This window comes from Ptychodera flava, chromosome 12 (genome assembly GCF_041260155.1).
Source record: "Ptychodera flava strain L36383 chromosome 12, AS_Pfla_20210202, whole genome shotgun sequence".
Classification (NCBI taxonomy): Eukaryota; Metazoa; Hemichordata; class Enteropneusta; family Ptychoderidae; genus Ptychodera; species Ptychodera flava.
This window is the reverse complement of record NC_091939.1, coordinates 21,078,766-21,092,451: the sequence shown is the minus strand read 5'-3', so window position 1 is coordinate 21,092,451 and position 13,686 is coordinate 21,078,766. Positions and strand designations below refer to the sequence as shown.

General features: G+C 36.9%; 1 protein-coding gene across 1 annotated transcript in view; it reads left to right on the top strand.

The window, feature by feature from the left end:
- The window catches only part of LOC139146179 (uncharacterized), a 36,906-nt gene that overhangs the window by 20,497 nt on the left and 2,723 nt on the right, over positions 1-13,686 (top strand). The window contains exons 9-18 of the mRNA XM_070717588.1: positions 776-860; positions 1,446-1,784; positions 1,988-2,122; positions 3,243-3,454; positions 4,451-4,581; positions 9,831-10,018; positions 11,329-11,474; positions 12,234-12,566; positions 12,802-12,944; positions 13,375-13,600. Of these exons, the coding sequence (XP_070573689.1) occupies positions 776-860; positions 1,446-1,784; positions 1,988-2,122; positions 3,243-3,454; positions 4,451-4,581; positions 9,831-10,018; positions 11,329-11,474; positions 12,234-12,566; positions 12,802-12,944; positions 13,375-13,600 (1,938 nt within the window). The remainder of the gene's footprint in view (positions 1-775; positions 861-1,445; positions 1,785-1,987; positions 2,123-3,242; positions 3,455-4,450; positions 4,582-9,830; positions 10,019-11,328; positions 11,475-12,233; positions 12,567-12,801; positions 12,945-13,374; positions 13,601-13,686) is intronic.

The window sequence follows — 13,686 nt, the reverse complement described above, 5'->3', positions numbered from 1 at the left end:
AATCTTTAAAAATTTCTTTCTCCAGAACCAACACACTCTTGAACTGAAATTTTAATTGTATCATCTTAAGTATGACCTCTTTCAAGATTGCAAAAGGCAGTTCAATCGGTCTTGTGGTTTGGCTGCCATCTTGGATTTTGCGAAAATCGCAATTTACTATTTAAAGCTCTTCTTCTAAAGAACCAACACACCAATTCAATGACATTTTACTGCTATCTGAGCACTTTACTGTTTCTGATAGGCAATTGGATCGGTGAAGAACTTTGGCAGCCATATTTGATTTTGCATAAAACATGCAATTACCAGTGAAACATACCGGTACAGTAACCATGAGATGATGCTCAAAATCCTACTTTTCGAGACTTCAATTTTGCATATAACATAATAAGCACAAGAACTTTAGACCATATTAGCAGCTTGGGCCCCGCCAAGGCTGCTTGCAGCTTTAATTTGCTTTTGTCATTCTTGTTTTTCTGGTTTAAATATTTCTTGAATGGACTAATTCAAACCGAATGTGGGCACACTGTCCTTGACGGTATTTTTAAAACTCACAACATGCTTTACATCACACTAAAATATGAATAAAGGAGATGAAACTATTGAATACAATTGTGAGATAGAAAAAGGTAAAAGGGCAGGATATAAAAGAAGACAGTGGAAATGTACAAAAAATAAAATTTGAAAATTTTAATGGTATTAGGCATTCCACACACGTACAAGGGGAGAACATACAGAAAAGGCAATTTATCTTCTTTCTGCCTTTTTCCTTTGTCAGTATTCTGAACCTCCTCTTGAACTTGAAGAATTGGACTCTCTGATTACTAGCAATGTGACCTGTGTCAGAGAGAACAAGGTCATAGGTCAGTGCATTTATTGTTAATAACAATCAATCATCAGTGTGCTTTTATTCCATCACATAGTAATATTCATTAAAATGTTATCTGGAAGTCAAGATGGACGATGGAATATTCAAATAGCCTTATCCTGTTCCAACTACAGAATGAAAGAGTACACGACTACATGTTGGTTATATTTGCATTACCTGAGTTATGTTCTTTTAAAACATTTGTACTCTTTGAAAGTCCTTAAATTTTAGAGCCTCCTGGGAAATCCTGGGAAGGGTCCTTGAAAGTGAAACCAACTTCTCAAATGTCCTGGAAAATGGATAATCAACAAACAATTTTAAAAACTGACAAGATAGTAATTATATAAATATGATATGGTAAAAATGATTCAGGGGAAAATGGTATTTTTGGCATCCAAGAGTCCTTGAAAATTACTGGAAAAGTTTGTGAAAGTCCTTGAATTTTAAGTGACTTTGAGTGTATAGACCCTAAAATTCAAGAGACTTTTGGGCAGGTCAAGATTCTTTGCTGCAGTGTTATACCTATATGACATCAATAGATTGCCCTCCTAGATATGTCTTAATGCTTCCTTTTATTCAGAATCTCAAGAAAGGAACTCTTGCTTCAACAATTTAGTCGAGATGGTGTCTCGTCTTTCTGCTGTCGACACTACCATCATAGCAGAGAGGTACATCAAAGACAATGCCAACACTGACACAGAAATTGAAGAGAGAAACATCATGATTGATGTGCTCGGAGCTGTTGCCACAGAAACCACTCAGTTACTGCTTACAGAGATGGTTTTCTTGTCAGAGAATCCCAATGCAGAGATTATTTATCGAGCAATGGTGCATTTTGTTGGTTTGAGGAAACCACCGCCAAAGAAGTTCCTGAATGTCTTGGAAGACATTGGTTTCAATCAGAAATTCACTTTTACAGGTAACAATTTAGTGCTGACATTAGGGGTTTTAGAAAGATGTAATTAAGAGAGAACTATATTTCTTGATGTACATTAAAGTTAACCCCAGAAAAATTATGGGAGAGTTTTCTTTTGTAGTCCAACTGCATCTGAAATTATGCTCAAAACTATTAGATACACAGTAAATACAATGTTGAATATTGTTGACTGTATTTGATTTTAGATGTCCAAAATACAACCAATGTCCATCACAGGGCTCTGCTGGTGTTAGGCTCTGTTGCTAAAGTTCTGGACAATTCTGACCCAGAGAGTGCACTCAGAATCGTTGGCAAGCTGGAAGAACATCTTGGTGTACATGGTAAGTAAAAGTTTAGGAAGACAAGTCAATGAGGTGAATACTGGGAGAGTTAGAATGCTCTTGAACAAAACACTCCGGACATGTTGGTTCCACTTTGAATGATGGCAGCTCATTGGAAAAATTGAGTGAGTCAATTATCCTTTGTTGCTGGCAATTGAGTGCACCCTTAACACACCTGCAAGAGCATACTACCATTACCAAAACTGACCCTATATAAAGTATACTGGTACTTTGTGGAGACCCAAAGTATACCTACTGACCCAGGTGTGAGTAGGATTTGTGTACAGTATGAGTAGGATGTGTGTATAGTATAAGTATAAATTATGTTTGCACAGAGTACAATTTATGTAGGATTTTATGCTACAATAAGCAGTCATAAAATGGAATGCTTTATGTATACTTATTGCCCTTACCAAGATTATATTTCATTGATACACAGAATGCACTTGCACAGACCAAGGGTGGGTAGGATCTGTGTATTGTTTATGTATGAATTACGTATGGACTGATTGTACTCCAAGTGCAATTTGATGCTACTCAGAGTATACATGGCACTTCAAGCTGGTCTTCCTTATTAACACATTGTGCTTTCACTGTCTACTGTCGCTTTTGGAATAAATGTGTTGTACTATAAAGGTTGTATGCATACCAAGACAAATTCTGAATACCCCATGGCTATGACCACAATAAAGTAGCCCTTCACTCTGTTCATATTTGGACAACTTCATTTTACAGGCACTTGTAAAAAGTTGCTCATTGTTCAAATTGCTAGTTCAGAAAATGAAGTATATTTTCTGCAAAAGATAAAGGGTAATAGTCGTCCAATCTGCAGGTATGCCGGTCATTTTGTATGTTGTCATTGAGTTCAAAGTTGTCATTGAGTTCATGAAATTAACATGAACGTGTTCCATTACACTATACAAACCAAAGTTTATCATTGTGGGTATCATTTTATTGTAATGTACAATGCACAACAAAATACTTCACTTGAAGCAGAATACATTCCCAACAATATTTAAACTGGTTTCAAAACAGTACTATAAAACATATACAGCATCTTAAGTATTCATTTATTGTTCATTTTGTCATTTGTCTGTCTGTTTGTTTTTAATCATTTCAGACCCCTTCCATCATAGACAAACAAGATCAGTGTTATCTGAAGCGGATTATACCAATCATCTACACTACAAAGCTAATCTGATCCATGCATTGGGCAATGCTGGTTTTGATAGATCCTATGAGTTCTTCATCTCCTACATGAACAACACTGCAAGTCCATCATTGCTAAGGAGAAGTGGTGTCATGGCTGTTAGTAAATACAAACACGAACAGGTAAACTGAGGACTTGAAAAAGAGGTGTATTCATACAAACGTGCATGACAGAATTTGTAGAATTATGGGAAATGGCCGCAACAACAAGACAACAACTCTGATCCTCTTTTTCTGTGAGGTTAAGTACAGTAGTCCTCTGAAATATTTTGGTGGTCTTTACTCAGCAATGTTACTGTTACTTTTATTTGTATATTTTGTGATATATTACTATTTGAACCAGCCACTTTTAATTTCTCTTTGAATGACTGATTGTATTTTTGAAGGTAGAATGAAAATGCAAAAGGGTTTAGAATATGTCAATTAACCTCTTAGTAATCACTTTAAATATGATTATGTTTATTATTTATTCATTTGTTTGTTTCTTTGTTTGTTTATATATATATTTAGTCATTCATTCATTCATTCATCCATTAACAGTCAGTCATATATTTACTCCGCTTTTCAATTAGTAAAAGTCCGTATTACCTTTGTTCAACCAGCAAATTGAGGAGGAGTTACATGCCGTACTCCAGTGCACAACACCATGCTAGAGTCTTGAATTCTGATTTAATCTCTAGTCAGGATATAATACTAATTTCCTGACCTCACCACCAATAATCCTGAGTCTAATTCCTTCACCAACTTAGGCTATATGATGCCTCAAGGCTGATCGATCTTTTCATGAAAAGCCATATCATCCAGCCTTTGTTCATATTTATAATTGATAGTAAAAGAGTAGTACAATTCAGATGACTGTATTAATTAAAACTGCAAGGCTAAATTTTTACTTGAGTGGAAAACCAGGATGATAATATATTGAGAGCTTGAAACCTAAACTACACCATTCCTCAATTCATTCTGGGATTGATAATACAACTAGTTTTCAATCGGGTTCGAACCCACAACATACGGCATCAGTCCAACTAATATAGTTGGAGTATTTGTGAGAATTTTACAAACGTTTAACCACCCAATGTGTGTAATTTGCATTGCATTTTTGACATATTTTCATTCAAGGCGGCAAACACACTACTGGATGTGGCTATCCATGATCATGAAGAACAAGTACGCTACACAGCAACGTTAGAATATCAGACACATCCACACGCACTGGAATTTGGTGATCTGATGCAAGAGTTTACAGATTTGTGAGTAAGAGATTGACTCATATTCAACAGAATTTTCTTTACACATGCGGCCTGCATGCATCAGTATTTTTACATTTGAACATTCCATATTTTTCAGTATAATTTCATTATGTGACATGTATGAATTAAAAATTGTGCAGAGATCATACTGAACTTTGTATACCATTGTGTGGCCATAACTCTTGGTACGTTTTCTGTGAAAATAAAAAGTACTTTTTTAGTTGCTGCCAAGCAGAACAATTAACATTTTTTATCTCTTGAAAACTATTATACCACATATTTTCAGAAGAGCTAGATGAGGCTAATTCCCAATACAATTTTCAAATATTTGACAATAGGAGTAATTATGATTGTTGCAATATTTTACAAATATTTATAAATTTGGTTGCGAATAGCTTGCCCACCCGTAGGAAACGTGCAGATCTTCATTTAGCTGCAGCAGATCGGTTTCAGAGCTGTGACAGCTCAAACCAGCTTTAATGCAGATCTGCAGAGAGCGTTTGGAGCTGTCATTTGTCTGCTGCAGATTCGAGTGTCTCTGGAAGACGAAATGCAGACTTGTGCAGCTCTTGGCCGATCGGTCAACAGCCGTTATGCAGCTCAAAATCGTTCGAAGTAAAACTTTGTTGACACTACAATTGTCACAGCTCTATGGCAGCTCGAAACAGTTCACTGGCAGCAAAACATGAGCCAGTCAAGGTATATATAAGGGTAGGCACCACCGTAGTTGAGTTTTCGTTTCTAGTAGCGTGAAGTTATAAGGACGGTCAGGTATTTAATGAGTTCAGTCCATTTTCAAATTAAAATTTGCGTGCGTCCGTTTTGCGATCTCGGCTCAGAAAATTGATCGAGTACGTGTGTACGTGTACATGTAGTCTATCAGCGTAATCCTATGGGCACACATATAAAAACGCCGGGAAAGCCCTGTGCATCAATGAGAAGTTGCCTTATAATTATCAACGTGTCTTCCTCAGAATCATTGTTCATTCGATATTAAGCTGTGCTCCGTTTTACCTTTGATATTTGTAGATCCGAGCACTGCTACTTTTGCTACTCCCCACAGGTCCGAACATCAAATCATAGACCCTTGAGAAAAACGTGTACGTTGCATGTTGTTGTTGGTTAGGCTGCATCACGCATGATGACGTCATTTATCATGTGAAAAGTTGTCCGCGATTGGTCAGATTCGCTAAATGACCCAGGTCACGCAGGTCAAAGTGTTAGCGGCAAGACACATCGACCGTTAATCTACACGTATTGAATTAGCTTCAGGGTTACTCTGTCATGTTTCTTTGCTAAACTTTGGATGAAATTTCGCCGAAAACGGTATCCAAACTTTGATAAAATGGTAGCAAATTGAACGAGTATACTTGACGACATATTCAACGTACCAATAGGTCTCGCCGTCAGGAGAAATGAGGTCAAACCATGGATATATTGCCTGCAATTGCAAACCGCATACCGATCTCAATGATACTAATTACTATAGGTAAGTTACTTTGACATATCTCCTTCATATGCGTTTTTTATTTGTACAGACTTTTCTGAAGATTACATTCGGTATATCGAGGATATCTAGTTGCTTCAAAGTTCAAGCCAGGCATCAGTAAAACTGCCGATTTGCGATTGTACGGTTCAAGAAGACACGGTGCTGAAATAATATACACAGTCAATCCAACACAATTGTCATCAATAAAATTGCCAATTTTCGATCACCATGTAATCAGTGTTTCATCTAGGCTTTTGATCTGCTTCATGAAAATGCTGTTGAAACAATATACTACGCGTAAATTTTCCGTACGCTGATTTTGCATATGAAAGCCTGCCAGTTGAGAGTTACGTGTACGTTCACAAAGTTCATTGCCCTAGCCCGATACGGTTTCTGTGTCACATTATCTCTGTACGATTGAGAAAAGGAGACAAACTGAAGTTTTTATGCATTGTATTGATGTCCATAACACTCTGAAAATAATTCTGATAGCAAAATCGACACGAACAATCGGACTTTATTGTCACAGAAACGTGTTCAGTGCAGACGGCATGCAATGAAAGTCACAAGCAAACTGTGGTGTCAATGGCCCACACAATGGGTCCTGTTTTTGAATTCAGTGAACAGACAAACTTATTTTTCGGGGCAAATAAACCCGTACAAGTTACAAGTTAAGTTCCCAAAATTTTAAAATCCCTCGAAAATTCCAGTGGAAGGGGACCAATCCCCCCACCCTGGTGTAGTATCCTAGATGAAACATGTGTACCGGTAATATGGTTCAGTCTTTGCCAGCCTGCAGCCTTGCTTCACTTTCTTTTTCATCGACAGGTCTTAACTGGCTTATTGATAAGTTCGCTAATGTAAATTCTCACTAGATTTTAAAAGCTACGTGAACCTTTTGTCTGCACTTAAGCACTGTAAATCATATATTTTCACATTTCAGTAACTTGTGTTTCTCATTCTTCTATCATTTCAGAGTTCATCTGTGACTGGTATTAAGGCTTCACGTTGAAGGAAAACTTCACAGTTTTACACTATAAAAGTATCAAAAACGCGAGCGATTAAATTTAGAGCGTAGCCCTACATGTAGCATTGTGTCGTTTCAGCATGGAAATCCCTTGGTTTGAGTGAGTAATCAGAATTTGTAAACATGTTTGCTGCGAAGTGATTTTACATAAAGTAACACTTTTATTTCCATGGTCCATCTGGGTGAATTGTATCTATTTAAATTACACCCTCGCGATTCTTCTATCTCATCAAATGTATATTGCTTGATATATAGTTTGATGTCCTTCCAATTTCCATATAGAGGATCTCAATTTCATTACTACTACCGGTATTTGTTCAAAGCTTCCTATATTTATTATATACATCAGAATAACTTTTGTTGGAATTGATAAGTACTGGAAATATTTGAATAAACTACAAGAACTTTGATCTATTTACAATGCTGAGATTAACTCTTCACAATTTTTCAGAAGAAGTTTATTCATCAAACAATGCTGAGGTAAACATCTCACAATATCTCCAACATCAGTTGTTCATGACAGTAAACTTGGACTAGTTTGTACTAGTTTTGATATAACATTATGCTAGCTTCATAAAGGTTTTAGACTTTTTTCCTTTGTTGTATTCAGTGTAATTTTTCCCGTAACCTTTAGTAATAAATGAGTGTTTCTTCATCCTACATCAGGTGTTATCTTTTTTACTCACATGTGAGCTAGTTCACTGGTATGGTAACTTTGATGAGGTGTGTCATAGTTATCTAACAGGGTGACGAGGATCTCCAGCTGCTTGTGTTGTATTGTTGTGAGCCATTGAAGTGAGCATGACATGAGGTAGAAATAAATATATTTTTGTGTGTACAAATAAAATATGACCCATTACATGCAGTATGATAATGGTGAATGAGCAATGTCCATTTTGAGCTGTTATATGCCTTTAAGTGGTCTAATATGAGCTGCTGTATGTCTGCAGGTCAAAAGTCATGGGCTGAAAGTTGTCTGCAATGAGCTGTGGCATGTCTGCAGGTCAAAAGTCATGGGCTGAAAGTTGTCTGTTATGAGCTGCTGTATGTCTGCAGGTCAAAAGTCACGGGCTGCATTTGAGCTGTCATGTGTATGTCATTGATCTGCATACCATGCCCCATGAGCTGCAATTTGCAGCTCAAAGCTAATTATATATGCACAAAATCAGACCATTTGCAGATATCTGCAAGCATAGACTCTCGAGAAAAAACGGGACAGGCAACTGCGATAGAGAACAAAGGGTCTATGGGATTAGCAGCTTGCGATCTATCTTTGAATAATTAAGAGGTGTTAATGGGTCGAGGACTGCACAACGTCCGGTTCATAGACCAGGCATGCGGGTAAACGGTAATAATGTTTCGGATTACAAGTTATTTCGGATACCCGCAAGTCCATTTTTAGAAATAAAAGTGTTACAACTATTTTGAGAAGAATTCGTCAAAATGGTTTTAAAGTACTTTTTACATATTGGTAGCGAGATTCGACGCAACTAGAAGTCTGCAGGGAGTCAGTATGTTGCTGTAAAGTGACAAAGTTTCGAATAGAAATCCGAAACACATATCGCTGCAGTTCCAGACTTGACAGCAGTTGACATCACAGAGTTGTTTACATTCCGCAATCGTCCGTGTATCTCCGAATTTTCCCTCGTTTTTGCAGTTTTTTAACCCTCGGAATATTTTCTGTGCGAGGAGTGTTCCATGATTCGGTAAAGTATGTATGTTAACTACTGAAATGTTGTTGTTTGAAAACTGTGAACGGCCAAATTTACGAGGACAGCGTTCAGCTTTGTGTAAATGCATGTCTACCTTACCGCTTCTGAATCCATCAACCGATGGATAGTCCCGATTTATCGCGAAGTTTCTCCTGACAGCGAAAGTCAGTGTTACAAATGTATTTTCTAGTACTTTGCGGATGTAAACATGTGTAGCTTATCCGAACTTTGGTGTTTCTTTAGGCTAAAACAGTACCAAAATGTTAGAGGTCGTGTATTTGAGCTCCGATGGAGTAGTCATTTTTTGTGTTCCCTGATTTTCGTCAAATGTTGCGTGACAGATGAAATAAAGGTGAGATTTTGTTTCGCAGGACTGGGGAAGTGTAAACCTGTCTAACTTGTAAATGTTTGTTGTTATCGGTGATTTTTATGGTAGGGAATGTAAACTTATATTGTCGATATCTAGCAAGAGTTTTCTGTAGCGTCTATGGCTAAATGTACACAGTTTTTATCGTCTAGTTTTTTCCCGTTGGCTTCGGCTTGAATCCAAATGTGATCTTCATCGTTACCAGAACATTCACCATGACTAGTATCAAAAAACCCTCAAAATTCTCTGTGTCATTACTCGGAACGTGCCATGCAAGAGCAAAGTGTACATATTCAGAACGTCAGTTTCATTGTTAATGAGATTCAGTGTTAAGTACGAAGTATTGTTGTCGGGGACCGCTTGGCAAATAAACTTTAATGTATTCCAAGATAGATCGCACAAAGAAACCTCAGCAGTTGCCTGTCCCGTTTTTCTCGAGAGTCTATGCTGCAAGTGATCTGCTACAGCCGAGCTGCGAAGATCTGCAACAGCCATCTGGCAGGTCTGCAGGTTTGGTAAGGGTTAAGCTAGACTCTAGCATGCAATGTCACAGACATTTTACTTATAGGTAATATTAGGAGCTTCTTCCATTTTAGGAGTACCTGCACATACCTGCAGTTATATAATTGTAAATCATTCTTGATAATTGTGCAGTAGCCAAAGCAACCAAAGCTTTACTGAAGAATCAGACCGGCCACTGCTGAGAAGTAGACGTCAAATCTTCAAAGACTATTACTTCAAGTTAGAGCTGCCCTCTGTTGACTGGAGTAAGACCATTGGTAGCCGTGACATTGGTGCATCCATTGGGTTTATAATGAAGAACCATATGATAATTCAAATTGGTAAGGGGGAGTGACATTCCATCAATACATAATTAAGGCCGGGGTGCTCATTGAAGATTACTTGATAATATCTTTTGATCCTCTAGTTTGCTTTTGTTTCAATCAAGGTGAGACAATCTGTTCATCACCTTCATTCACTCATTCTGACGGCTACCTGTCAATTCCTAAGGAAATAATAGGAGTATGATATTATGTAGTCTACAAGTTTCACAAGGTCTACATTTATCGCCATCTATGTAGGTGTATAAAGAGTGGTAACTGATTATCCCAGGACAAAGTCTTTTTCACATTTCTCATGCTTAATTTAATTAATTCATGTATGAATTTTGAAAGCTTTGCCTTAAGAAATATTTCCTACATTTCACCAATAATCACGTACCGATAGCTCTCATGTTCACACATGCGAGCTATCGTCGTACCAATGTCTGTCTGTCTGTCTGTCTGTGTGTTGCTGTGACATCTATCAAGAACAACATATCAAATCGGAATCAAATCTGGGTACATAGATTCTGTTTCAGAAAGGCAAGAACTCATTAGTTCTTGAGTGGTACTTGCATAATTCATATAATTTGAATAACCATTTGTTCAGAAATCAGATTTCTCAGAATGACACTAACATGTCTTACAAATCTTCATGTTAATAAGGGAACCATTTGGCAGATTTTAAGGTCGTGTAGAAATTTCATGATGATGCCACTGCTCATTTGCATATTAATGACTTTCTCTGATTTGGGATATATGTGGATTGACTTGATCGTACCAAGTTTAATGAAACTTGCTGTGTGCATTGAAGATACTGTGATATAACATTAATGAAAATTTTTTAGCATTTTTTGATCAGCTAGTTACTAATTTGCATAATTAATGAATTTTCCTAATCAAGGATGTACCGGTACATGTAAGATTGGAAGGAGTTGACCAAAAATGATGAAGTTTGGTGTGTACGTTGATGATTTAATGATGTAACAATAATGGAAGACCTTTATATCTTCATGTTAAGTCTAATAATCAGTAGTTTGCATGTTTAGTGACCTTTACCAATCAGTAAAAACTAGATAGAAGGACTTGGCCAAAGTTTATGAAACGTACTGCATATTGATGAGACAATGATACTGGAGTAGGGAAGGGCATTTTGTATTCCATGTATGACTATTGATAATTTGCATATTTAATTAACTTTCGCAATGAGGCACATTAAACTGGAAGGACTTGACCAAAATTGATGAAAGTTGCTGTGTATGGCACAATCATAGGTAGTATGCGCTTCAAAAGTAAAAGACTTAAACTTTTGCTCAATAAAACTTTTGCAGAAAAGTTCTCTGCCTTCTTTGATGTGAATGTATATGACACTGCTTGGGCCGTAGCTAATATTGGCGTCTTGAGGCTCAACCTGGAGTTTCTCAAAGCAAGGGTGTGTTTCAAAGCAAGTGCATCATATGGACTCAATATCTTACAGGTAAGACTCATAATTATAATATTGATTATGTTAGAGAAATCTCTTTTAAGTATGAGTGCTGTAACAATTTCGTCTTGGAAAATTACTATGAGACAGCAAACAGAATTTTTTTAGGAGAACGAATGATGTACTATACCACACCTGAGCTTAAAATAACATGAAACATTAAGATATTTGCAAAACAGCCAACACATGGTTAAGTTGATAAAAGAGAAGCAATTGATCCGTAATTATTAATCATAGAGTGATTATGCACTACAACCCACTTCTGTACAGTGTAGCAAGTAGCAAGTACATATAATTATAACCCTGTGAGTGCCAAAATCAATGATTGTCACCTTTATAAAATGTAATGCAGACAATTTTTTTTTGAGATTGAGACATGTTTTTTTTTCAAAATTTCAATAAAAATCTAGCCATTGAAAAGTTGTTCCCATTTTTCTGTCTAGAATTATCAGAAAAATTCATAAAACTCTAAAATATTGCAGAGTAATTGTAGCATTCAAAAGGTTAAATATTACATTAGATACCATTATCACTGTCTTCAATTGATAATGAATTAATTATTTCTTCACCTGCTGATAAATTCATAATGACATATCACCAGTGATATGTGCAATTTAATGTGTGTATATTTGATACCTAGTATTTCGCATTGTTGACATTTTTCCAGTTATTACGTGTTTTTTAAGTTTCCTGTTAAAGTGTAGTACAGTGTGTGTCTTTGTATACACTCTGCTTGGGTTGGTTTGTTTACAGGAGTATGGGTATGCTGATGTACAGAAGATGGTGGACCTGTACGATGCAGTGGTAAACAATGTCGTGAAAAGTGTCCGGGACACACTCATCACATTTGAAAATTTGCTGACTGTCACAAAGATCAACGTCAGGGAACTCTTTGACGATCTTGTCAACGTGGTGGAGAATCTGCCAAATTATGTCAAGGACTTACGAAAGATTGCCAGGTCACTGGTCAAGACTGTGGGCCAGTATAGCGGCCTGCCAGATTTCATCACAGATGTGAGAAATGTCGTGGACAGGGTCAATGCCCTGTTTACCGATATCAAGACAGATGTAATGAAATTGTACAACGTAAGTGAAACATAGTTTCGAAGCCAACAAATATATGGAAATCTCATATTCTGTTTTCGCAAGAATAGAAAATCATATGTTTTTCTGAGCTTTACTAAGCAAAACTCGCAAAACCATCAACAATAATTTTTCTCAGGTGTCATTTACACAAAGAACCATCTGATTTAATCTTTTCAATATCTGGGTAAGTTGAAATCATTTTGATGAGTCAAATTTAACGTTGAACCGTTCACAGGAAATTGTTGATGGAGTGAAAGTAACATTGCCGTGGGCAGCACAACAGATAGAAGATGCAATGAAGGCAGCAGCTGAAGCTATCAAGAAACTCTTCAAGTCACCAATCACAGCAATATCAGATATTGCCAAGTCAGTTTTCAGGTCAGTCAAAGAAGGCTCATTTTGTCTCTGAGAGAGGAGGTGGACAAGAAATCTGTTCACCGGGTAGATCTAAAGAATGCTTCACAGTTTGAATTTATTGCAGTCATACACAACTTACAGTATTAATGAGTTGTCAGTGTATTAGATTTGAATACTTAATTTTCAGGAATCCATTTCGCACAAATGAGTAACATGATATACATCACACTCTTAAGCAGTAGATGCAGTCTTCTTCCTCTAGTCTAAGATTAAGATTACAGCCAGCTAAGCTGAAATGAATGTGTCACTCTAAATGTCGCCTTGTTCTTTTTTATGGCCTTTTTATGGCCTTATAAGATATGTAAAGAAATACACCAGGGGGAACTTATTGAAAATGATTGATACCTTTTCATGTTGTACCACATATACCATTGATATTCCTGTACTGCAGGATTAAGGCAGCCATTGCTGGAGTTGTTGATGCTAAGAACCGGATAGCTGAAGCATGTTTTTTCCTGGATGGTCAGCAGCCATATTGGTTTGACCTGGAAAAGGAAGTCAATGGAATTTGGAAAGATATCCTAAAAGCCAAGCAAAGTCTTGAAAACACCGCAGACTGGGTGAATGAAAGTCTGTCTCACAACGACCCATTCAAACAGTTCACTGGAGTAGAGCTGGTATGTTTATATCTTTTTTCCTGTTTTTTATAGTAACCATTTTACAGAGAGAGAGAAGTTAAGGTCTTTCTTCAAATTACAGAATG